The 24,798-nt window shown below is 37.6% G+C and overlaps 1 protein-coding gene across 7 annotated transcripts in view; it reads left to right on the forward strand.

Moving 5' to 3' along the window:
- CDK8 (cyclin dependent kinase 8) overlaps nt 1–24,798 on the forward strand; it is a 117,608-nt gene that overhangs the window by 40,523 nt on the left and 52,287 nt on the right. For 5 of the 7 annotated variants that reach the window (XM_042936952.1, XM_042936793.1, XM_042936874.1 and 2 more), the window contains exons 2-3: nt 13,969–14,044; nt 23,537–23,647. In XM_042936952.1, the coding sequence (XP_042792886.1) occupies nt 13,969–14,044; nt 23,537–23,647 (187 nt within the window). Of the gene's footprint in view, nt 1–8,244; nt 8,500–8,871; nt 9,014–13,968; nt 14,045–23,536; nt 23,648–24,798 lie in introns of those variants that run through there. The other 2 variants (XM_042937035.1, XM_042937128.1) reach the window with 2 other exon arrangements.

A 24,798-nucleotide genomic window follows, 5' to 3' on the forward strand; every position in this document is an offset into this window, starting at 1 on the left:
AGGGGAAGAGAGGGAGACACAGAATCCCAAGCAAGCTCCAGGCTCTGAGCTGTCAGCACAGAGCCCAACATGGGGCTTGAACTCACAAACCATGAGATCATGACCTGAGCCTAAGTCGGATGCCCAACCTACCGAGCCACCCAGGCACCCCTGCAGGTGTAAAGTTTCTAATTGGTCTTAGGTGTCCATCACTTTTAACTTCTTACTCACCAGATATTCTTTAATTTATTTGACTTTTTTCCTTATCTCACATTTTATTTTGGAAGTATCTTAGACTTCTTACATGTAACTTTCATTATCGATCCGTTCTGAGAAATATAATGTGGAAATACAAACCAAAGAACATTTCCAAATTTTTGTAAAATCCTCAGTTTAAATACTTTTGCTGTTAATTCATCTTAAAGAAGGAAATCCAACATTAAATCCAAGTTAACTCTGAAGCTGTGGCTAATATGTTTTGGAAAATTGGGTTACTAGGATGAAGTAGCTTATGTGTTTGTAGTTCTTTATAGGTCGTTTCATATCTAGATCAGTGCTTCAAACTCAAAATAGATTTATAATTAGTTGGCCTTCATGCAGGTATTCTTATTCTTTGATGTCAGATTTATAAAGTATATGTATATGTTTTCATCTTGAAGTACTTTATAATAGTGGGAATGAAGACAGAAGTTACCCAGAGTCACCAAGCTAGTCTTGCAAGTGCAGTGATGTGTAGTGTGAGAGAATTTGTCATTGCAGGAGTATGTGCCGGACCTGCTGTGCAGTCGTAAAAATATATTCACTTTTCATTATAATCCTATAACTGTCTTCTCACAATCGATCTTTTCTCCAGGTGTCTATTCAACAACAGTTTTACAGGCCTTTAGTTACAAAAGTTGTATCAGCCTGATACATGTTACATGATACAGATTATTTCACAAAATAATGTGAGCTATTGTTTTGTATGACAGGTGTCATTTAGAAGTATTTAACTCTTTAAAGGTATACAACATTGATTTATTAGTAGTAGCAAGGCTTTTCCAACATGTAGGAGGTGTTAAGAGTTTGTTAGAATCTAAATTTGTACCTCTTTTGTGAACTGTTTGAAAATTGGTTTTCCGCACTACCTTTACGTTTTGGGATTAGTCTAGTTCTGATAATCATAAGATGTCCCCCCCCACCCCCCCCGCTTTTGTATAGTCTTTTGTGCGTTGTCTCTTGGCTTCAAATCACTCAAAGTATATACTTTGTTAAATCATAGCTTTTATACACGATTTAAATTTTTTTACCTCTTTGCTATTTTTTAGTTTTATATAACTAAAAGATCATAGATCTGTGAATGCTACAAATAAAACTTGAAACTTCGGGTAGTCTTTTGTTTTAAGGTCTCTTGGTCCTCTTTTTGTTCATAGAATATAATAGTAGCAGCTTTAACTTTTTTAAAGTTCATTTTTGAGAGAGAGACAGAGAGAGTGAGCAGGGGAGGGGCAGAAAGAGAGGGAGAGAGAGAATCCCAAGCAGACTCTGCACTGTCAGCACAGAGCTGATACGGGGCCGGAACTCACAAACTTGGGAGATCATGACCTGAGCTGAAACTTAAGAGTCAGATGCTTAACCGAAAGAGCCACCCAGGTGCCCTGATAATAGCAGCCTCAAATGAAAAGCTTCTGGTAGCTTGTACTCCATGCATTGCCGGATAAGTGGTTAGGAGGGAGTTTGAATCTGTGTGTGTTAATGATAAGCAAAGAATAGTCTATTTATTAGCTCATCCTGGTAGGGGAGGTGTATTCATCTACACATGACCCATTTATTGCTGTAGTGAACTTGCCTACGAGTATTTTACCGGAAGCAATTTGTAATGCAGTTGGCAGTGACACTTCCTGAACAGAGCCAATGTGGCATGTGGCTGGAGATGCTTCCCGCAATCAAACTGCTGGGTTTGAGGTCCCGGTTTGCTGCTCTCCAGCACTGTGACTATGGATCCCCTGTCTCCTTTTATGTAAAATGGGATAACAATAATGTGTTGTTGTGACACCATTATTAAACAATGCTTGCACATAAAGGACAGTCTGTGTCATCAGTTATGTCACCTACATAACTGATCCTTGTTTTTTTATAACTGAGTTAAAATAGTACTGTGGGCAGTCAGTAACTTAATTATTACTGAAATTATCTTCTTCCTCTGTGTGTGTGTGTGTGTATACATATAGGTGTGTATATATGCACGCATATACACACATATAGTTAGCTATATTCATCTGTTTGTGTATACCTCTACTGTATATATGCAGATACATAAATGTACATATGTGTATATATGTATTTATGTGCACGTATTTGCATATGTATTTTAAAATGTGCTTATGTATGTGTACATAAATATTTCTGTAGAGAAACATGGAGCCATGCTGGCTATATATAACTATATACATGTAAATGACATATTTTATGTACACAATTTCAGAGCATGTGTGGCATGAACTTTAACATGTATTTATCTTAAGTGCTTAATATAGTACTTGGCTGTGGAAAGTGCTTGGTACATATTATAATATTCTTCTAGGAATCTTATTCCTTGTCTGCCTGCCAAGAAGTCAACATTTATTGAATATTCACCTGTGGAGAAATGGGCTTTCTGATATTTTGGAAAGTTGGAGGCAAAGGTGTATAGTTCCCATTCCTGGGAAATAACTTTGCTTCCTCCCTTCAGATAATAGTGAGTTTGCTTTAAGAACTAGGAGAACACAGCCCTTGTAAATCCACTAATAGAGTAATTTTTTACGGAATGGTCTGAAAGTGTCAAATGTAAAAGGTTAGTTAATGTTAATATTGCCACAAGACGTCAGCTTCTCCAATCTGGCACGGCCCTGCCTTTCAAGGAGAGACTCACTGGGAGCTGATGCCCCTCCTTTACCCCCATCCACTCTGAAATATGCTGCATGTTTCATTATTCTGTGTGGCCCTCTGCTTTCTGGTTAGATGTTACATCTTCACCTAGTTACAGTGAGACCCTATCCGGTTCTACCTTATGTGTAATTGGTGCTGGGGCAGTGAGTGAGTGAGTGGAAGGAAGCAGGGAAGAAGAGAGAAGTTTCTTCTGGCCAGTTTTTAACTTGTTTGAAGCACTGTGTTTGGAACTGTTCTTAGGCAAGGTGAGTTTATCACTCCTTAATTCCACTCCTGTTTATTTATGTATCGAAAATAGCAAATTTTAGTTTTGGAACTTGTTACTCAACTTTTAGATTATTGACGGTAGCTTCCTAATTACCCTTCTTGCCTCCAATGTTGATATTTCTGTTGTGTGCTAATGTGTGATCTTTCTGTAAGTTTAGTCTAGTCAGACCTTGTTAATTTTATTGTGTTTAACACTGTCAAATATATCTATGTAATTCTGTTGAAATTTTTCTTAGTTTTATTTATCTTTGGCATATACCAAATTTAATTCTTTTCCCACTGTAATTTTTTCCCCAGAATTCTAGGAAACCCTATTTTTGTACTTGAGTAGGGATAGTTCCATTTAACTGGTTGTTTCTTGTTTTTCTGTACATAGAATTGAATTGAAAATACTGTTAAGTACATGGTATACTATCATTGTCACTCTGTGCAAGGTCCTATATTTTATTTTTCATTCTCCCGTCTCTATCCCATCTCTTCTCCTACTATAATCAACTCCTGTTCTTTTCCTTTCTTTTCTTTTCTTTTCTTTTCTTTTCTTTTCTTTTCTTTTCTTTTCTTTCACTTCATTTCATTTCATTCATTTATTTATTTAGAGAGAGAGCTCGAGCAGGGGAGGGGCAGAGGGAGGAGAGAGAATCTTAAGCAGTCTCCACGCCCAGCGCGGCACCAGGCTCCATCCCACAACTCTGGGATCATCACCTGAGCTGGAATCAAGAGTCAGACACTCAACTGACTGAGCCACCTAGGTGCCCTCTCATTCTGATTTCTTGAGTATAGATCCTTTCAGCCCCTATTTTAATCTAAATATCTTTATTATATACTTGTACCCATGAAAATATTGTTTGGGTATGGTTTAGTCTCATTCCTCTTAAAAATGTTATGTTTCTGCTTAGCTATATGTAGACCCAGTTCATTGCTTTTGACCAGATATTCTCAATACTGTATATGTACACACCATGTGTTACTTATGTGTACATAGTATGCCCCTATTTGCTTCCACAACAGTGTCCTCCTTTGACACTATATGAAACCTTTCCTATGGTATATAATCAATCAAGAAAGGAACTGCTGGTGTAGGAAGTATACATACTTAATACCACTACTCCAGATTGCTTTAGAAAATGTACCAGTTTATACTGTTATTAATAGTACATGAGGTTACCATTCCTTTACGTCTGTCACCAGTTTAAATGAGAACCTTTCGATAATGTTAAATGTTAATCTTTAAAGATACTGGAAACAAAAATAGAAGGGAAGAGTGAGAGGGTAGAAGTCTATTGATTTCTTTATGTAGAAAAACTTTTGTAGCCAGATTTTTATTTATAAATTCAGGTTTTACGCTGTGTTGCTAATGACAGAATAAACCCTCTGCATGTGAGAGACAGAGCTGTAATGTAATGACTTCAGATCCCATCCGGTTCATTTGTTCAACAATGAGCATTCATAACAATCTTTTCAATTACAGAGTGTTGTCGACAAGGTAGAATGTACATTAAGGGAGAAGAAGACATTTTTAGGGTGTCGTAATAACATCAATCTTGAATAATTAAAATAATACTTGGAGTATAATATGAATATTTAAGAAACATTTGAGTATATTCGTATGCCTGATGTAATAGTACTTTTAAGAAAACAGTATTTGGGGCCAAGTGGAAATAAATTAGTGGATATGTGAAATAGCAAGAAAGACCAACCATTTGGGAGAAAAATACTATGCATTGATTTCTGGTTTTAGCGTTTCTTAGTTCTTGGACCATGAATGTTAAGGAGAAGAAAAATGATTATAGACAACGAATATTAAGATATGGTTCTTGAAGTCAAGATGCAGTGACTATAAATAACTTTATAATGTTCAGAAAAATGACACTTTGAGAAGTTGATTTAAAAAGATTGGTAAGTAGTTTACTTCGATGGAAAACCCCCACATGTAATGATATTTGATCATGTTACTGTAATCTTATAACTGAACAGACAGGAAGGGACCAAGAGTTACTTTCTGACTTCCAAGCTCAGCAGTTTGTTAAATTCTGCATAGCTGTTTCTCCAAACAAGGTGAAGATGAGTTTAAAGTGTGAGAACTAACAAGTTTAGCGTGAATTGCTTGAGATCATGTAGATGGGAGATACTCACTTGTAGGTTTACAAGAAGGTTTATAATTTCTTGGAGCTTGGCATCTGGAGCTGCCAAGAAACTCGAAAGTAATTCCTGAAAGGGCATTCTTTTTCACTGCTGTATCTTGGAGACTATACCTGTGCCAAGCACAGGAACCTCCCCCAAAGTGCCAAGAAATCCCCTCAAATCTAGAATTAGTAATTTGAGTAATTTTTAAAATAAACTTGGGTTGCTGACAAAAAAGTTAATTTCTAGATTTCATTTGTCGGACGATCGAAAGAGTCGAATGTGTTAATATGACAAGGGATTTTAAGCAAAATATAGTGTGGCTAATTAGAATGTGCTCTCAGAGTGTACCCAATTTAAATGAAAGGAAGTGTTTCAGTTTGCTTTAATGCACTATAACTTCATGTGAGATTATTGGGCATAAGGCCATCAAGAATGCACCGGTGGTCAAAGCTTATTAGTCTGCCGTAGCAAATGACAGTGGACGTCTGGGAACTGTGAGGTATCTCAGCAAGAGGGAGTGGGCAAGGGCTTCGGAGGGTTTGGGCTTGGGCTGCATGGTCTTAAGGAAAGACTGGGGGAGTAGATCAGCTCTGGATTGGATACTCTCATGAAATGGGGTCTGTTTGGTAATTAGGTATCTTAGCATTCTCTTCAAGAGTAGGAGTGAAGCAAAGCTGGGACTCACTGGTAAGAGAACAGTAATCACTCATAAAAGGGCCATTTTAGTCATTCTGCAGCTGTGCTGTTGCCTTAGGCAAACTTTATTTCCTGTGTGCCTTTGTACTGGCATTGCCTCTAATCTGTTAGGTATATCACAGTCTGATTATCAGCGGAGTTTATTTTCGCTGTTCTCAGCCCCTCATTTTGGCCAAATTCAGCCATTCAGGACACTGTTCTGTAAAATCCAGATCTTCGCTCTTGCCAGAATTCCATTGATCAGGAGGCTGTTCAGAGAACCTCAGTTGTTGGACTGAAGTGAGTTCTTTATGTATACTTTTTGTTGTTGTGAGGTTAGTTGTTGAATCATCCAAAGCAAAAATGGCCGTGCACATGTAGGACTCTGGAGTCATTTGAGCACTGCAGTATGGCACATGCTGAGATTAACAGGTTTTGTAATCTGTTTCTAAGCAAAGAGCCAAGTCCCAAGTATGGTTTTGGTGTAGACAGAAACTTTGCTAGGTTTGACATCACAGGGGCTCCCTGTTCTGTTTACTATTTTGAGTTGACTATTTCAGGAGTTGCTTAGTAGTTGAGTGTGATTGCCCAGGAACTAGAGTGAGCGGAGTTGCACCCAAAAGAAAGTGGCTAAAATCTCAGTAATTAGCTTGTTTGCATTATTTTAGTGAAATCATGAGCAAATTGTAGCCAGGTATTGGATTCATACAAGGAGTGATTAGGATTATAAAGAGCAATATTAAGGGTATTGTTATTAGACATAGCAGATGTCTATTAATAATTCAGAAATTTAAACCAGCATAGAGGATAGAAAAGAGCTGTGGAATGAGAGCATGCAGATTTAAGCCTGACAGTCTTTGGTTCTTGCCATTTAGATCTTGTTCCATGGGTCCTGGGTGGAAGCTGTCTCATTCTCTAGGATCATCTTCTGGAGGATTCTTAGGAATCCTCAGTTTGAGGTCTCTGGCTGGGACGGTCTTCCAGTAATTTGAGGATGTGTTGTCATGTCACGGTAATTGAGAGCTGTGCATCCAAGGAGTTCTGCTGTTGTAGTTGTCAACAGAGTATGGCAAGGTCATTTCCATGGGGGTTCAAGTGCAGTCTTTCCCTAATGATGCTTCAAAAATAGCCAGTCACCTAATCTGAGAGCGTATAGAGCTGATTAAGTATCTAGCCAGGGAAGATAAGGTTGAACAGCTCTGGAAAATTAGGTTAACCAGAATTTTTAGAATGGGAGAAAGCAGCTCCTCTGTTGATGTGTATATAATACACAAGGATGTAAGGCTTTAGTCAGTGGTTACCCAAGGAGTTAGAACATATTGTGAACAGTGAGGACTTGAACCAATCTGCAAGGCTTCTTGATTTCTACCATCAAGTGTGTTATGTTCGTTCTTAATTGACTAGGATACTGAAACCTAGAAACAAAAATATTGAAACAGTCATTGTACCAGTTTTTCTCTAAGAACATGAGTCTGCCTCTTCTCAGCTCAATGTACATAAATCACCAAACATATGTACATATGTGTATATATGTGTATATATGTATATGTACACATATATATACACACACACATACACACACATATGTATATGCACATTAATACATTTTATTTGCATTTAATGTATAATGGCTGAACTCCTTTAATTTGTCAAATAAATCAATTTGGAGAGAACAGTTTTTAAAATAAGAAATCCAAAGGTACGTTAAGTGTAAAAGACATCCGCTTTATTATTTTGATTTTGGGACCTAAATTCACAAAAGGCAAAATCAGATGATAATAATATGTGAACTTTAGTCGTGGTATCCAAAGGTAAAAAGTAGTTCCTAAGCCATATTTGAAAATACTAATTGCAGTAAGAACAATAATTATTAGGACCTTTAATCTTTTTAAATAGATTTTATTAAAAATGATTTAAAATATGTCTAAGGCCCAAGGATGTATCTTTAAGAGCATTCTGTCCCAAACTGGAAATACTAAGGTTATTAAAAATACCAAATACTTAAGCAAGTTAGGGGGCTGAATTCACATCTCTGTAGCATTCGGCCGGGGCAGCTCATTGTCGTGCACAATCGCTGAGATTCGTGCTGTGGTCTAGCATATCCTCCCAGACCTTTTCCCTCGGTAGCCGTCATACTGCAGCACAACAGTGACGGTTGCTTATGATCTGCTTACAGATTATTGCATAATAAACATAATTACATCTTCAGGTTAACACATTACGCTTCATGTAATTCACAATTTTTACTACGTAACTAACAGTGATCGGCTCAGCTGTTTCTTTCTTTCTTTTTTGCTTCTCCCGTAAAGCATGACTTTTTCCATGAAGGAAGTACTGTACTGATTTACATTCTGGCTCAAGCTCCTTGATCTGGCTGACGACTCTGTAATGTTTTTCTGTCATTGCAGCTGACAATGTAGTTCTCCAGAGCAGGCTCTTACACCCCAAACAACTTCTCTTGACGCTGTAATCAATACCTCATGATTTTACGTAGTGCAGTTAGGCCAGAGCTTCTGGCTTCTAAAACCGCTGTTGAGAAGTCCACAGGTATCCTGATTCCTGATTCTTTTTTTAAAATTTATTTTTATTGAGATATAATTCACATATAGCATTGTGTAAGTTTAAGTTGTACAACTTGTTGACTGATAAATTTGTATATTGTAATATGACTACCACTGTAGTGTAGCTAACACTTTTTTTCCCCCTAGTGGGAACAATTAAGATACAGTCTCTTAGCAACTTTGAAGTTTATAATATAGTATTGTTATCTGTAATCACTATCCTGTTCATTAAACATCTCCCTGTGCCCCTCGCCCCAGGTAGTCACCATTCTACTTTCTGTTTTTACGAGTTCAGGGATTCCACATATAAGTGATATCGTACGGTATTTTCTTTATGGGATTTATCTCACTTAGCTTAATGTCCTCAGGTTCATCCGTGTTGTCACAAATGGCAGGATTTTCTTCTTTCTCGTGGCCAATATTGATCCTTTCTAAATGGCCCATTACCTGTCTCCACCGGAAGCTTGTAAAATCCGCTCATCTCCACTTTTCTGAAAGATGTAGGTATTGTGTCTTGATGTGGGTCTGTTTTCAGCTATTTGTGGTGGGAACTCATTGGACCCTTTCAGTTTTAGAAACCCTGTCATTCAATTTGGGAAGTTGCCTTGAATTACTTCTTTTCTCTGTTCTTTCTTTCTTAACTGCTAATTACTTGTATATTGGATTTCATGGACTGGTTGTCTAATTTTTCTGGTTTTCTTTCACATTTCTTATTTTATTCTATTTTCTAGAAATATCTCTTCAGCTTTATCTTCCACTCAACCAATTCTACTTCCAGAGTTATCTCGTACTGTCAGTTCTCTGATCTTGGAGGATTTTGCTGGATGCATCTCTTGGGTCTTGTTCATCAGTTAGTGTTTGTCCACTTACTTTCTAGTTTCCAAAGTTTTATGCTGCCTCCTCTCCATTTCTCATCCATGTGAGTTAATATTTTTAAAAAATTTCTTTGCCATTTTTTAGTAGGGTTTTAGGAAGGAAGTGAAATTTCATATGTGTGTTCATTACTCTTTTGTACCAAAACACTGCTCATTTTTTTTACCCGCTCCTTTACGGCCATTTTCTATTACTGGCTTTACTCTTTCGTCATGGTTCCATTCTCTTCCTTTCGGCTTCCTCATGTAACACACTTTCCCTCAGCTTTCTTTATTATTTTTAATGTAGTATTTTGTCATACTTACGTTTTTTTACTCTCCCTGAAGTGAAGCGCATATACTCTGTGTACCCCTCTTTGGACACAGATGACACAGCTGACCCCCTCCCATCTTCCCTCTGCCTGTTTCTAAAATCTCATCCATCCTCAGGACTGTGAGCATGTTTCATGATGTTAAACTGCTGCTGCTACTCTCTGCTATTCTCTGAGCATGTCACACCTTCCCCATCTTCTGTATTTTTGTACGTATCGTTCCCACTTTCTGGAACGTCTGCTCTTGCTACTGATTTCTCTCCACAGCCCCTCCCTCCTTTCCTCACCAACTTCTGAAATCTTGAAAATCTCTGCTTAGGTAGCCTCTTTCTGAAGCTTTCTTTCATCTTGCTTCAACCCTTCAAGTTGTAGTTGGTCCCTTCTATTTATAGCACTTAAAACACTATATTGCAATTATTTATTTATGCAGGCTGACTACTTTAACCGGATCATGACTGAAACTGGGGAACAAATCCTTTTCCTCTCCAATGTGCCTTTTTACTAAAAAGTGACTGTGTGGATGGATATATAAATAAATGTGCTCTGTAAACCACAAAGTGCTGTTATATTATGACGGTAATTCAATGATTTTCAAGAGGAGGTTGCCTTTTTGATTATCAAACATCTAAAGTTTTTCTATTCTCCCATTTCACCTTTCTTGCTCATCACTTACCTTTATAAAATATAACACATATAATTACTTGGGATGGGGGAGAGAACTGTTTGCAGATTAGAATTTTTCAGTTCATTGAGAAGACATTTGCATATGGCAGCTTGGCCATTTACATACGAGAGAAATTCAGGGCTGTTGTTAAGGAGGTGAATGGGTAAGTCTTGGGTTTAATTTATTTTCTTTCCCACCACTCTCTTTCTCCTTAGAGTGCCCAGATCTAGGATGCTATCCTCAAATAGTACCTATAACAATCCCTTGTACTCACTCCTGGGTTAACCATCTGGTTAAACCAGTACCGTGTATGTGAAAGTGTCTAGCAGACGTTTTCTAGTCCTGACGTCATTTTATTTTTGCATCCCCCTCTTCAACTTCATGTTTTTAATTCTTTCACACATCATTCAGACATAGTGAACATTGAGTGTAGGTACACTTAATGTATTTTTAAAATAATGAGTGCCCGTGGGGCTTTACTAGAAAGTATGTTATAAAGCCGATTGTCATAAGACAGATCTTTTTTTCAGAAAAATAATGTTGGAATTGGGATTTTTTTTTCCCCCACAGCTAAGGATTTGGTGTAAATATATTGCAATCACGAAGATAAAGCTACGTATGTTTTAATAATTTGAGATAATAAAGTAGTAAATGTACTTAAATGAATAGATTTTATTCAACCAAACCTCCTTTCATCCTTTCAAATCTTGAACTCTACCACCTTTGCCCGTGCTTTTATTTTTTAGGTTTATTTATTTGGAGAGGGAGTGGGGGAGGGGGAGAGAGAGAGGGAGAGAGAATCCTAGGTAGTCTCCGTGCTGGGAGCATGGAGCCAGATGCGGGGCTTGAACTCAGGAACCGTGAGATCATGATCTAAGCCGAAGTCCGGAGTCGGGACGCTCCACTGACTGAGCCGCCTAGGTGCCCTCCTCTTACTTTTAGTATATGACCTAATTTCCAACATCAGGAAGATTCGAAGCCATCAGGTGAGAACTCTCCCTGAAAGTGTTTCTCCTTCTAGCCTTGTTTAATTTCTCCTCAGCATTTTCGTCTTTGCTCTCTTAACTTTTACCTGCCTCTCCCTCTTCCGTCAGCAGCTCCTTCGCTCTGGATTCTTCCTGGCCGTACTTAACCTATTCAGTTCTCTTCCCTCTTAAAATGATAGTAACTCTGTAAGCTTGCGCATCAGTCCAGCTACCGGTGTGCTTTCTCCCTCTCAGATGTCTCCGTTTGTCATCTTAGTTTGCTTGTGCCCCATTCGTCGCCAGCTGCTGCACTGCGGACTCTGCCATTACATCACCTCAACTGTTGTCGCCCGGTCTGCTCTCTGGTGACTTCATCGTTGCTAAGTTCAGCGAACGCTTCTTCACCTCGCTAGTCTCCTCCGCAGCTTTCGCTACTATTTCCTATTCTACCCTTTTTGAAACTTTTTTTTTTTTTTTTGACCTCTCTGGCGTCACTTGACTCCCATGGCTTTGATTACCGTGTGTGTCCTAATTATAGTAAACGCGTGTCTTCAGCTTTCTCTCGAGCTTTAGACTTGTTGACTCAGCTTGCCATCCTCACTCTGGTATCTCGGATGTACCGCACACTCGACCTACACGAAACGGAGCTGGCTGCTTCTGCCCTCGGTCCTTTTCCTCCCGTTTCTTATTTCAGTCGGTGATGTTGCTGGTAACCTGCTGCCTCGGCACAAGTCATTATCTTTGGCTCCTCCTCCTTCCTTCTGACCAGTGTCCTGTCACCAAGTGCTACTGGTCCTGCCTCGCCGAGGCGCTCCGGTCCGTGTCCTCTGTATGGAAACCACCGTTGTGCAGCCACCGCCGCCGTCTCTCAGCTGAAGTACTTTAACGCTGTTTACTTTTCAGTGGCTTCTCTGCCTCCTGTTCTTATTTGCTCTCCCAAAGCATTCAGAAGGCAGCCAAAGATACGTTTTCCCAATAAAATAGGATTGATATCTCTTATGAAAGAGATCTTTAACGGAGGGCTTCCTGTTATTCTTGGAGTAGAAAGACTTATGTTCTGGTTCCTGATTGATGTCCTGAGCCTCATCCCCCGTTGTTTACGATGTCTGTTCTCCTCAAATGCTTTTGTCTCGCCTCGTGCATCTTCACGCTGTGTTGCCGTCTTAACTCAAGCCGCGTACACGTACACAAATACACATACCCCCACATCAGCAGTTCTCAAACTCCGGTCTGGGAACCGCTCGTTACCCCCAGAATCCTTTCAGAGAATCCGAAGGTCAACACGATTTTCCTACTAGTGCTGTGATGTCACAGTTGACCCTTGAGTACGTGGGGGTTGGGGGCGCCGACAGCCTACGCGGTCACCACGGTCTACAATGCACATATAACTTTTAGTTCCCTAAGAACTTGACTGCTTAAGCCATAAGATCACATAAACAGCAAATTAAACACATGTTTTTTATGTTACATACGTTATTTCCTGCGTTCTTAACAATAAAGAAAGCTTGAAAAAAGAAAATGTTACTGAAACGAGAAGAGAAAATATATTTACAGTACTGTATTGTATCTGTTGAAAAAAATCTGCATATAAGTGGACCCGTGCACCTCAAACCCATATTGTTCAAGGGTCAGTGGTATTTCCTCTCTCACTGTCTCGTGAGTGTACAGTGGGTTTTTTTCCCAAAGGTGTCATAACGTGACATCATCGCTCTGCTGGCTAACGGATAGGTGCTGTGTATTCTGTTTTTAAAAGTCCCCATTTTTAAAATCGAAGAGGGTAAATACTGATAGATATGACGAGCAAAACCTCACAGGTCCTCAGTGATATCCAAGAGGGTAAAGGGGTCCTGAGTCACAACAGTGTGAAAATTGCCACTTAGGCCCCAGTTGAATGGTGTTTCTTCTGAGAAGTCCTTGCTTAGGTCCTCCCCCAGAGTAACCGTTGAGTAACCTCTGCGGTTTGCGCTTGCCCTATCATAGCGCTTAGATTGTACTGCGGTATGTTAGTTACTTCTCTGTCTAGGCCAGCAGACACGGAAAGCTCCATAGAAGAAGGAACTCTGCTGTAACCCCCATACCGAGCACAGTTCTGAATACATAGTAAGTGCTTAGTAAACACATGTTGAGTGAATCTCTTCAAAGGTATTTGGGAGATAGGAGGACTATAACATGTTTGAAATTATAACCGTCTTGTACTTTACTGATGCATTCATTTCTTAATTTTTTTTTGACCCACCGATATCTGAATGGGTTTTAGGAAGCAAGGTTGTGTGTGTGTGTGTGTGTGTGTGTGTGTGTGTGTGTGTGTGTGTTGAGGGTACAGTACACACGCACACGTGTGTATAAAAGGAAATCTATACGTATCATTGCTGAAAGTCTGGAGCTCCATTTCTGAATCTTTGTCTTCCCCAAACCATGGAGGCTTGGACAAGTCTTTTTATTACTTTGAATGTAACTTTCCTCATCAAATAATGGGATTGAACTAGATTATCTAAAAACTTCTTCCTATATGATACTATTTAACACATGTGAAAAGTGGTCTGTGTATCAAATATGTGGCTTATATTTATTTATATTTTATATTACTAAAAATGCACATAAATTTAGTTTTGTCTGTATATTAAAATCACTTTGTTTTTGCAGGAAAGATGATAAGGACTATGCTTTAAAACAAATAGAAGGAACTGGGATCTCTATGTCGGCATGTAGAGAAATAGCAGTAAGTGAAGCTCTTTTTATAATCATTATTATCATTTGACTCATGAATGTCAACTATGTGGTCTCTGAATTGTATTTGTCACATATACACATTAATTGAAAGTTGGTAAATATTTTTCATATTGACCATTTGTAGAAAAATCTATTTCTTTCCTAAGAGAACTAAAGGTGGCATGTAGTTCTAGCAAAAATGTCTGCATAAATTCATTTATTTGGGAGTACGTCAGTCTTAGTTGTTTATATAAATATATATTTTTCTGATAAATGTCACTAAATATTAAGGGTCCAGTTATTATTTCATTGTGTGCAATAAAAGTAAGTTTGTAGGAACCTATATGTTCATTAAAACTAGTATTTCTATTTTAATGAGATTGATGTCATTACATGAACTTAAAATGAGATTGTGTTACTTGATTTTTATTGTATCTGTTCATTTGAATATGTTAAAAATATGCGCTGTTTTCTTTTGGAAACTTAGCTTTCCATATGGCATTAGAATCTCATTTTAATCCCAGAGGAAAATATTCATCTTAATGCACTATTAAATAATTATTCACAGATTTAAACTGAGTTTTACTTTCATGAGATTTACTTCAGTTTTTACTATTGTGGCACTGTGGGTCCAAATTTATCTTTTCTGGCTGTAATCAGAATATTATAGAATATATATTATAATCTTGTTGCTTTTAGCCCTTGTATCTATCCACAGATAATAGGCTATTGTGAGCTAGATATATTAACTTAGATAATTTTACTCATTTAGTAGATTTATACCACTGGGTTTTCATTCATTTGTTGTATGTCATGTTGACAGGAACTAGAGTAGGTAAAAGTAAAGAAACAGAACAGTCAGGGTCCCTGGCCTTGAGTATTTACATGCTGATAAGGAAAGACACTCATATATCTTATAATAATGGTATACCAAGCACAGTGGTAGAACTGTATGGAGAATGGGAAAAGGATCTACATCTAACGGAGAAAATCAAGGAAGGTTCCAGGAAGACATGTAAGAATTACCTCCACGAGGGAAGAGTAGAGGTGAGGTGGAGGGTATGCCATGCTGGAAATTATCTTTCATGTAATTGATAGATTTTTAATGCTCTTGAATCTAGAGGAAGGATATCTGTACATTAACTATCAGTTCTTCCAGCATCTACAGTTCTGTATATTCTAGTTAGTTTTAAAGAATTAAAATCCATTGAACTGTGGTTAGTGATGTTAGATGTCATGATAGAGATTATCTTTGGAGGGGTCAGGGAGTGATGGAAAGTGGAGACAAGGGAACTTTCAGGATTCTAGTAATGTGCTGTTTCTTGTTCTTGTTCTGGGTCTGGTTACGTGGGTTTAGTATGTGAGAACTCACCGAGCTGTGCACTTAACGGGTTTGTGTGCTCTTTCTCTGTGTTTATTAAACTTCAGCAAAATGTTTTGAAAACAACTCATTTTAGGAACAGACATTCTTCATGTGTATGTTGATAACTGTAAATGAAGTTAAGCTCGGAAAGAAATATGAACACTTATTTTTAACGTATATGATTATGGTTTTTCAACCTAAAGTGAGCACAAATTTTTATTTTTGATGAAATTTACTATTTTTTCCTTTTCGTGACTGTTGTTTTCTGTGCCTGACTGAAGAAATCTTTACCCACGGATTGTGAAGATATTTTCCTGTGTTTCCTTCTAAAAGCTGTATAGTTTTGGTTGTATGCTTTAGTTTGGGTTCTGTTTAATTCATTTTTGTTTGTATACATGTGATGTAAGGTTTGAGCTTCTCCCCTCCCCTTGTAAAAACTTAAATGACTATGTAAAAGTGTGAACTGTTCTGGGCTCTGTTCCATTCTTACTGATCTCTTTGTCCGCCCTTATGCCATTATGAGGTCACTCTAGCTTTACAGCAAGATTTGAAGTAAGATTGTATAAGGCCACCAGCTTTAGTCCTCTGTTTCAGGATTGTTTGGGCTATTTTAGGTCCTTTTCAGTATCATATGAATGTTTGAATCAGCTCATTTTTATTTCTAAAATATGCATGCTGGGATTATGGTTTGGATCAATTCGGGGAAAACTAATATCTTAATAATATTGCATTCAGTCCATGAAACTCAAAAGATAAACTTTCTGTTTTTTAATATTTTCTTTAATTTTTCTGAATAGTGTTTTGTAGTGTTTTGTAGTTTCTCAATAGTGTTTTGTAGTTTTACCTCTTTTCATCTTTGTATTTTTTTTCTTATTGCACTGACTTGGCTTCCATATAATGTTGAAGAGTAATGAGGACGGACATCTTTGACTTGTTCCCAGTCTTGGGGAAAGTGTTTTCAGTGTTTCACTATTAGATAAAATGCCAGCTATAGGTTTTTATAGATGCTGTCAGTCAGACTTAGGAAGCTCTTTCTAGTTTTTTCATAAGTGGTATTGAATTTTATCAGATGCTTTTTTTCTACGTGTACTGAAATGACCCTATAGTTCTCTTTTATTCTGTTTCATTGGTAGACCGCATTGATTTTTAATGTTTGTCCAATTTTGCATTCTTGAAATAATCCCTGCTTGGTTGTTTATTGCTAGATTTGATTTACTAGTGTGTTGTTAAGGAGTTTTAACTGTATGAGTTTGAAGGATGTTGTTCTATAATTATCTTTTCTGTAATGTCTTTGTCTTTGGTATCAAGATTATGCTGTCTCGTGAAACACGTTATGCAGCATTTCTTCATCCCCTGTATTCTGAGTTTCTGTAAGATTGGTAGTTTTTCTTCTATAAATATTTGATAGAATTCACGAACTAATATTATATCCTTAATAGCCATCTAGTATTTGATATTTTGTATTTTTTATGTAGTTTGTCTATTTCACGCAAGTTGTTGATTTATCAGCACCAAGTTGTTCATATTATTCCCGTATCTTTTCATATCTGTAGCTTCTGTAGTGATGTCCTGTTTCAGTGGAGGTTGGTAATTTGTATTTTCTCTCTATATTATCGATCTCTACTCTCTATTATTTTTTTTCCTTCTACTTTTGGCTTACATTTCTTTTTTATCTTCTTAAGGTGGAACCTTAGGTCATTGATTTTTATTTATTTATTTTTTATTTATTTATTTTTTAAATTTATTTTTGAGACAGAGACAGAGCATGAACGGGGGAGGGTCAGAGAGAGGGAGACACAGAATCTGAAACAGGCTCCAGGCTCTGAGCTGTCAGCACAGAGCCCGACGCGGGGCTTGAACTCACAGACCGTGAGATCATGACCTGAGCCGAAGTCATGGCTCACCAAGTCACCTGGGCCGCCCAACCGACTGAGCCACCCAGGCGCCCCGGTCATTGATTTTTAAATGGTTCTTTTCAATAAGCAATTAAAACTGTAAATTTCCCTTTAAGCTGTATTCTACTTGCATTCCATAAGTTTTGTTACATTGTATTTTCATTATCATTTAGTACAGAATATTTTCAATTTTCTTTGTGATTCTTTTCTTTTATTGATGGATTATTTAGAAATATATTGTTTAATTTTTTAAACATGTGTGGAGCAGAATAGAAAACCCAGAAATGAACCCACAAGTGTGTCAGTTAATCTTTGACAAAGGAGAAATGAATTTATAATGGGAAAAAAGACAATCTCTTCAACACACGGTATTGGGGAAACTGGACAGCTATATGCAAAAGAATGAAACTGGACTACTTTCTTAAACAGTACACAAAAATAAACTCAAAATGGAATAAAGGCCTAAATGTAAGACATGAAACCATAGAAATCCTTGAAGAGAGCACAGGCAGTCAATTCTCTCACATCATCCATAGCAACACTTTTCTAGATATGCTTCCTGAGGTAAGGGATACAAAAGCAAAAATAAACTGTTGAGACTACATCAAAATAAAAAGGTTCTGCACAGCGAAGGAAACAGTCAACAAAACTAGAAAGCAACCCACTTAATGGGAAAGATATTTGCAAATCAAATATCTAATAAAGGGTTAGTGTCTAAAATATATAAAGAACTGATAAAACTGAACACTCAAAACAAATAACCCAGTTAAAAAATAGGCAGATGACGTGAATAGGCATTTCTCCAAAGAAGACATCCAGATGGCCAATAGACAAAAAAGACGCTCACCATCACTCATTATCAGGGAAATGCAAACCAATACTACAATGAGCTATCACCTTATACCTGCCGGAATGGCTAAAATGAAAAACAGAAGAAACAATATGTGTTGGTGAGGCTGTGGAAAAAAAGGAATCTTCTTGCACCATTGGTGGGAATGCAAACTGGTGTAGCAACTGTGGAAAACCGTATGGAGGTTCCTGAGAAAGTTAGAAATAGAACTACCCTAGGGTCGCCTGGGTGGCTCAGGCGGTTAAGCGTCTGACTTCAGCTCAGATCATGATCTGACAGTTTGTGGGCTCAAGCCCCGCGTCAGGCTCTGTGCTCACAGCTCAGCAGCTGGTCGCTGCTTCAGATTCTATGTCTCCCTCTCTCTCTGCCCCTCCCTCCCTCCCTCCCTCTCAAAAATAAACATTAAAAAAAGTTTGTTTCTTTTAATAAAAAAAAATAGAACTACCCTAGGATCCAGTAATCACACTAACTGGGTATTTACCCCTAAAATGCAGAAACACTTGTTCAAAGGTATACATGCACCCGTGTGTTTATTCCAGTATCATTTACAATAGCCAAATTATGGAAGCAGCCCATAGCTATCGTCAGACCTATGGCATAAATTCAGAATTTATTATTTTTGCCATATTGTAAAGTTTTAATATTATAAATCAATGTCATTTTGAGAATATTGGAGATTTTCTTATCTTCTCACAGCTACACATGGTATTTGTTAAGATACAGCTTCAAATATTATTAATTTTTTATTTATTTGTACTTTAAGAGTTCAAATTAAGGGTGATATTAGATGGCACAATTAGAATGAATTAAGTTTGTAATGAATGACATATTAAGACGTTTATATTTTTAGCAGTGATCTTAGTATTCAGGAAATTACAGGAATTTGTTCCCAGTAGAATTAGAAGAATTTAGGTGATTTTTGTGATGGAAACCACTGCTTAAGCTTATTCAAACCTTTTCTTTAATTTTTTTTTAACTCAAAATCTTCAAAAAGGCAAAAAAAAAAAAGCAGCCTTAGAAAATGTTAAGAAATATGTAACTACATGCTGTGGGCTCTGTACGGGGTGATGAAATGCTGAAGTTCTTTTCATCAGCTTTGAAAACTGGAATGTTCCCAGTGCCAGAGTACCAATGTCAAAGCACTGTCTGTGGCACTTAAAGCCCTAGCCAAATAAACCTGTGCTTTACTTGGCTTGACCACTTACTAGCTTGTAGGGCCCAAGGCAAGATAACTGTGTTTTTGTTTCCTCATCTGTAAAATGGTAACAGTGTCTCATAGGGTTTATCGTGAGGAGCTTAGCATACTTCTTTGGACACAATAAACTCCAGGTAAATGTTAGCTGCTCTCAGTAATGGGTTGCCACTACTGCAGCCGCAGCCTAGGATTGCTTGCTTACTTGCATTTGTCTCCCACTGGAGAACCTCAGCAAGTCTTAGCACATTTTATGTCCGGGACCTAGTGTATCTCCCACAGTGGCTGGCATGTAGGAGGTATTTGGTTAATGTTAGCCCTGCTAAATGTAGCACAGCTCCCTGGTTTTTTGGAAGTACTTCAATAGAAATATTTACTTAGATGTAATTCCCCACTGAGACTCGGTTCCATCTCTAATCCCACAGTGACCCATCCCCTGATAAATCTCCCTTAAAAAAACACCCCGCATAGAGTGTTTTACTTACTCACTAATAGTAGTTATTTACTGAGTTAGTTTACCAAGGCTGCCATAGCAAAATACTATGGACTGGGTGGCTTAAGCAACAGAAACTGACTCTCTCCGTGGTGGAACTTGTAAGTCCAAAATGGGAGAGTCTGCAGAGTTGGGTTTCCTCTGTGGCTTCTCCTGGTTTTGCAGACGACTATTCTCTTGTGACCTCTTGGAAGGTCCTGTCTGTACCAGCTGCCCTGGTGTCTCTCTGTGTGTCCTACCTAATCTCTTCTTATAAGGTCACCATTCAGATTGGATTAGGGCCACCCTAATGACCTTATTTTAACTTAATTGCCTCTGTAAAGGTCTTATGTTCTGATACAGTCACATTCTGAGGTACTGGCAGTTAAGGCTTCAACATATGAATGTGAGGGAGAACACAGTTCAGTCCATAACACTTACTGTTACTTACTTACTATGATAATGATAGCACTGACTGTTAATATATTTTTAAATTATTACTCTCGAAGATTTGTTGTCTGACTCATCAGGTAGATGTTTTAAAAATAGAAGTGGATTTTTTTTTAAGTTTATTTATTTATTCTGAAAGCTAGGGGAGAGGCAGAGAGAGCGAGGAGAAGAGAGAGAGAATCCCAAGCAGGCTCTGAACTCGTGCAGAGTCCATTGAGGGGCTCTAACCCACAAACTGCGAGATCATGACCCGAGCCGTAATCAAGAGTTGGGATGCTAAACCGACTGAGCCACCCAGGCGCCCCAAGAAGTAGATTCTTAAAAGAAGTAGACTGGTTTTATGATGAAAGCAGTGATCTTAGTCCACAGGTCAGAAGCCAAAGGGTGTTTTGTATGATGCCTGTACATTTGTATATATTTTTTAATTCACAAATTCATTAATCATCAAATACCTAATGAGTGCCTACCAGGTGCCCAGGCAGTGTGCTAGAACCTAGCAGTGAAATGGTGAGCAAGGCACTGTGCCTGTCACTGTGCATTTCACACCCTAGTATATATTTAGACATCTGTGCTTATGAAGTATAATGAGAAATAGCCCCCCCCCCCCAGAGTGTTAGGTCTTGGAAGGTATTGGTATCAGAGTGTTGGCTTTGTGTTTTAAAAGTCAATTAATTAGTTTTAAAAGCATTTAAAGCCTGATTGTAACCACTACCCAGGACTATGACCATGAGCAAATTATTTAATACCCTCAAACCACTATTTTCTCATTTATAAAATACAAGTAATATAAATATTTCATGCAGTAATTTATGATTAAGCGAGATAAGGCATGTCCTCTGCTTATTTAGCACCATGTTTGGCCCTCTAGAGAACTTAATAAAGTATGTTGCTGGTTGTTTCCCCCACTTCCCCAGTACAGGAGCTAAGCCTCATCTTGGAAGTAAAATTGAGGGGTTATCTAAGAATAGCTTTATATGCAGGTTTCTAATGGAGTTTGTCGTAATTTCTACCCTGCCACTTTCCAGAAATGATTTGAAATAGTGCCTGAGAAGTGTGTTCCAATCGTGAGGTAATAGAGAAAACGCTTGACCCAGAACTAAGGTGAACTTAGCACTAGGGCTGGCTCTCCAGCCAGCTGGATTATCCTGGGTGACTCCGAGGTCTAGACTTCCCCTATCAGATTCTTTGCCTTGTTTACTAGTTAGGAAATGGTTAATCTTAAATACTGCCCCTTTAGGTTTCTGAGGATTTGTGTGTACTCTCTAAAGTCTCATAGCTTTGAAATTATATTCTAAAAGCAGAAATAGATAACTTGAATTTAATCTTGCTTCTGAATAAAATAATGATCACTTTCCAGAGAATAATCGTTAATGTAAGTGATTTAACATACAGTCCATTCATAGTCTTTCCTTTGCTGAATTCATTTTAGAGTCCCTAATATATTGTTAACATTGTATTTATATTAATTCTTGTTTTGGTAGCAGCGTTCTTATAAAACGTACTGAAGTCGTAAGTTCCAAGACCTTGACTTTCTCACATGGCTGTCATGTATTTGGAACACATTTGGAAGCCACTGTGTAAGTCAGTTGTAACTGATAAATACGTAGTATGAGGCTTCATGAGAAATTTTTTCTTGTCATTGTTGGAGCTGTTGTTTCTTTTTTTGCTTGACGAGGTAGGAATACTTTTTAACCTTTTAATCCTAATGGATTATTAGGGCCACATTGGTTATGAAATGGGAATAAAATAAGGAGATAAAAGATTTTAGATAAAAGAATGTCCTTCTAGGAAATGAGAAAGGTTAAACCCATAAAAATGTGTTCTACTTAGATGCTTCTGTCTGCATAAGTTCTTTATTATTTTATTAAAGGCTAAAATATTTTAATCGATTTTACTATATATTTGAAATGCCTGAGAAAATAGGTACCATATCTCACAGAATTACAGATCTTAATTCTCATCTGCTATTTGATATCGATAAATGTTGTATTTTCTAATGTCGTGATTAGTTTTTTTTAAAGAATAGCAAACCACACACTTAAGTTCAATTGTTTTATGATGTCAAAACACAGACAACTAGCAAAATGGGAGAAAACATTTGTAAATCGTTTATCTGATAAGGGATTAATATCTACGCTAAAGGATCACAACAACGAGAAGAAAAAAACAATTCAAAATTGGGCAAAAGACTTTGGATAGACATTTCTTCTGAGGAGGTATACAAATGACCAATGAGCACCTTAAAGAAGATGCCTAACCCATTGTTAGGGAAAAGGCAAATCAAAACCACAGTGAGATACTACTTCATATCTGTTACAATGTGGCTGTTATTAGAGAGGGGGGAGAAAAAGGAAAATAGGTGTTGACGAAGATGTGGAGAAATTGGAACCCTCATGCGTTGCCGATGGGAATATGAAATGGTACAGCTGCTGTGAAAACCGGTTTGGTGTTGCCTCCAAAAGCGAACCACAGAAGTCTCAGACATACGATCCACCGGTCCCACTCCTGGGTATATTTCCAAAGAATCGAAAGCAGAGACTCAGGTAGCTGTATACAGTGTTCACAGCAGCATTATCTACAGCAGCCCAAACGTGGAAACAACTCAAGTACATCAGCAGAGGAACGGATAAACAAAAGGTGGTACATACATACCGTGGAATGTATTCAGCCCTAAGCAAGGAAGGAAATTATGACGCTGCTAGTGCTACAGTGTGGCTTGACCTTCAAGACATTATGCTAAGTGAAATAAGCCAGACACCAAAGGACAGATACTGTAGGATTCTAATACTTTAAAAGAGGTACCTAGAGTAGGCAAATCCATAGAGACGATGTAGAGTAGAGGTTCGCAGTGGCTGAGAGAAGAGAAGGGAAATGGGGAGTTACTGTTAAATGGGTACAGGGTTTCTGTTTAGGATCATAAATAGTTCTAAAATGGGTAGTGGTGATGGTTGCAAACATTTTGAGGAGACTTAATGCTATTGAATTGTACACTTAAAATTGTTAAAATGGTAATTTTAATGTTATGTATTTTATCACAAAAAATAAAAATGAAATAAGAAAACCAACTAAACAATAACAGCAAAACAGATTTACTCAATTATATCTTTTCCAAACAGTTTTTCCTCATCTGTATGGACACTTTTAAAATAGTGTGGGTAGTTATGAGATTTTTAGGATTGATTACCATTGGGTTTTTGTTGCCTGTGAATTACAAATGGTGTGGTTTATTTAACATGATTTTCATAGCACAAATTTTTAATGGATCTTCCTTATTTTGCAGTTACTTCGAGAGCTTAAGCATCCAAATGTCATCTCTCTTCAAAAGGTGTTTCTGTCTCATGCTGATAGGAAAGTGTGGCTTCTGTTTGACTACGCTGAACATGACCTCTGGGTAAGGTGAATTGTGGTAGGCATCAAGTCATTGGTTTTAGTCAGGGATTAAAGGTGACTAAAAACAATTTTAGGAGTTTATCTTACTGTGAGATTTACATTTTTTTAAGTAAAAGTGACCTCACAGAATATGGTTGATGAATTACCAAGACTAGGGTATTTTGCTTTGTATTATTACTTTTTGATCTTGTCAATTTGATCTTTGTAACGTGCTACAGAAAACAGTAGAATCTGAACAGTATAAACAACTATTCAGTGTGGTATCTTAGCTGCAGATTTTTGATAAAATTTTTAAGGTAACTGTAATAGCCATTTTGTTCTAGGATTTAAAAGCAGCATGTTTCCTTTTACTCTGTAAAGGAATATAAGATGAGAAAGTGGTATCCGTGTGTAGGGAGACAAATACGTTAGAGCTAGTCATTCTGTTATTTGTCATACAACATCAGGCAAATCTCTTAATGGCTCTGAGTGGGGGGGGGGCTCTGAAGTTGTAGGCGCCCCCCCCCCCCCCCAATCTGTAAAATGTGATACTTTTCCTGCTTTTCTACAGGATTTTTTGGAAGAGCAGTTTTGTATTTGGAAAGCTTTATAAGCTAAGTGTAGTATACAAATCTAACATACTGTTAATCATTTCCTGGATATTATTCACACTTAATACCATATTCTTATGTATTGCTTATTTCCATAAACAGAAATTCAGTATTGTACTTACTTGAATTGGGCATGGTCTCGTTTAGGAAGAATTCTTTGTGGAAGACAGCTTCCAGTCAAATCCTTGAAGATTCTCAAAGTCAAGTGATTACAGTCTCTTAGATGAGTTTTATTAGGTTAGCTAATATAATGACAAAAATGATGTTACATTGATAAAAATTATTGTAAACTGAGAATTTATTTTTTTAATTTTTTTTACTTTTATTTATTTTTTTTATTATATGAAATTTATTGTCAAATTAGTTTCCATAAACACCCAGTGCTCATCCCAAAAGATGCCCTCTTCAATGCCTGTCACCTCCCCTCCCCTCCCTCCCACCCCCCATCAACCCTCAGTTTGTTCTCAGTTTTTAAGAGTCTCTTATGCTTTGGCTCAGAATTTAAATTTATCTTGGCTAAAGAGCTGAAGTACAAAGAGCTAACTCAGTATTTTGCATTTAC

Source organism: Panthera leo, chromosome A1 (genome assembly GCF_018350215.1).
Source record: "Panthera leo isolate Ple1 chromosome A1, P.leo_Ple1_pat1.1, whole genome shotgun sequence".
NCBI classification, from domain to species: Eukaryota; Metazoa; Chordata; class Mammalia; order Carnivora; family Felidae; genus Panthera; species Panthera leo.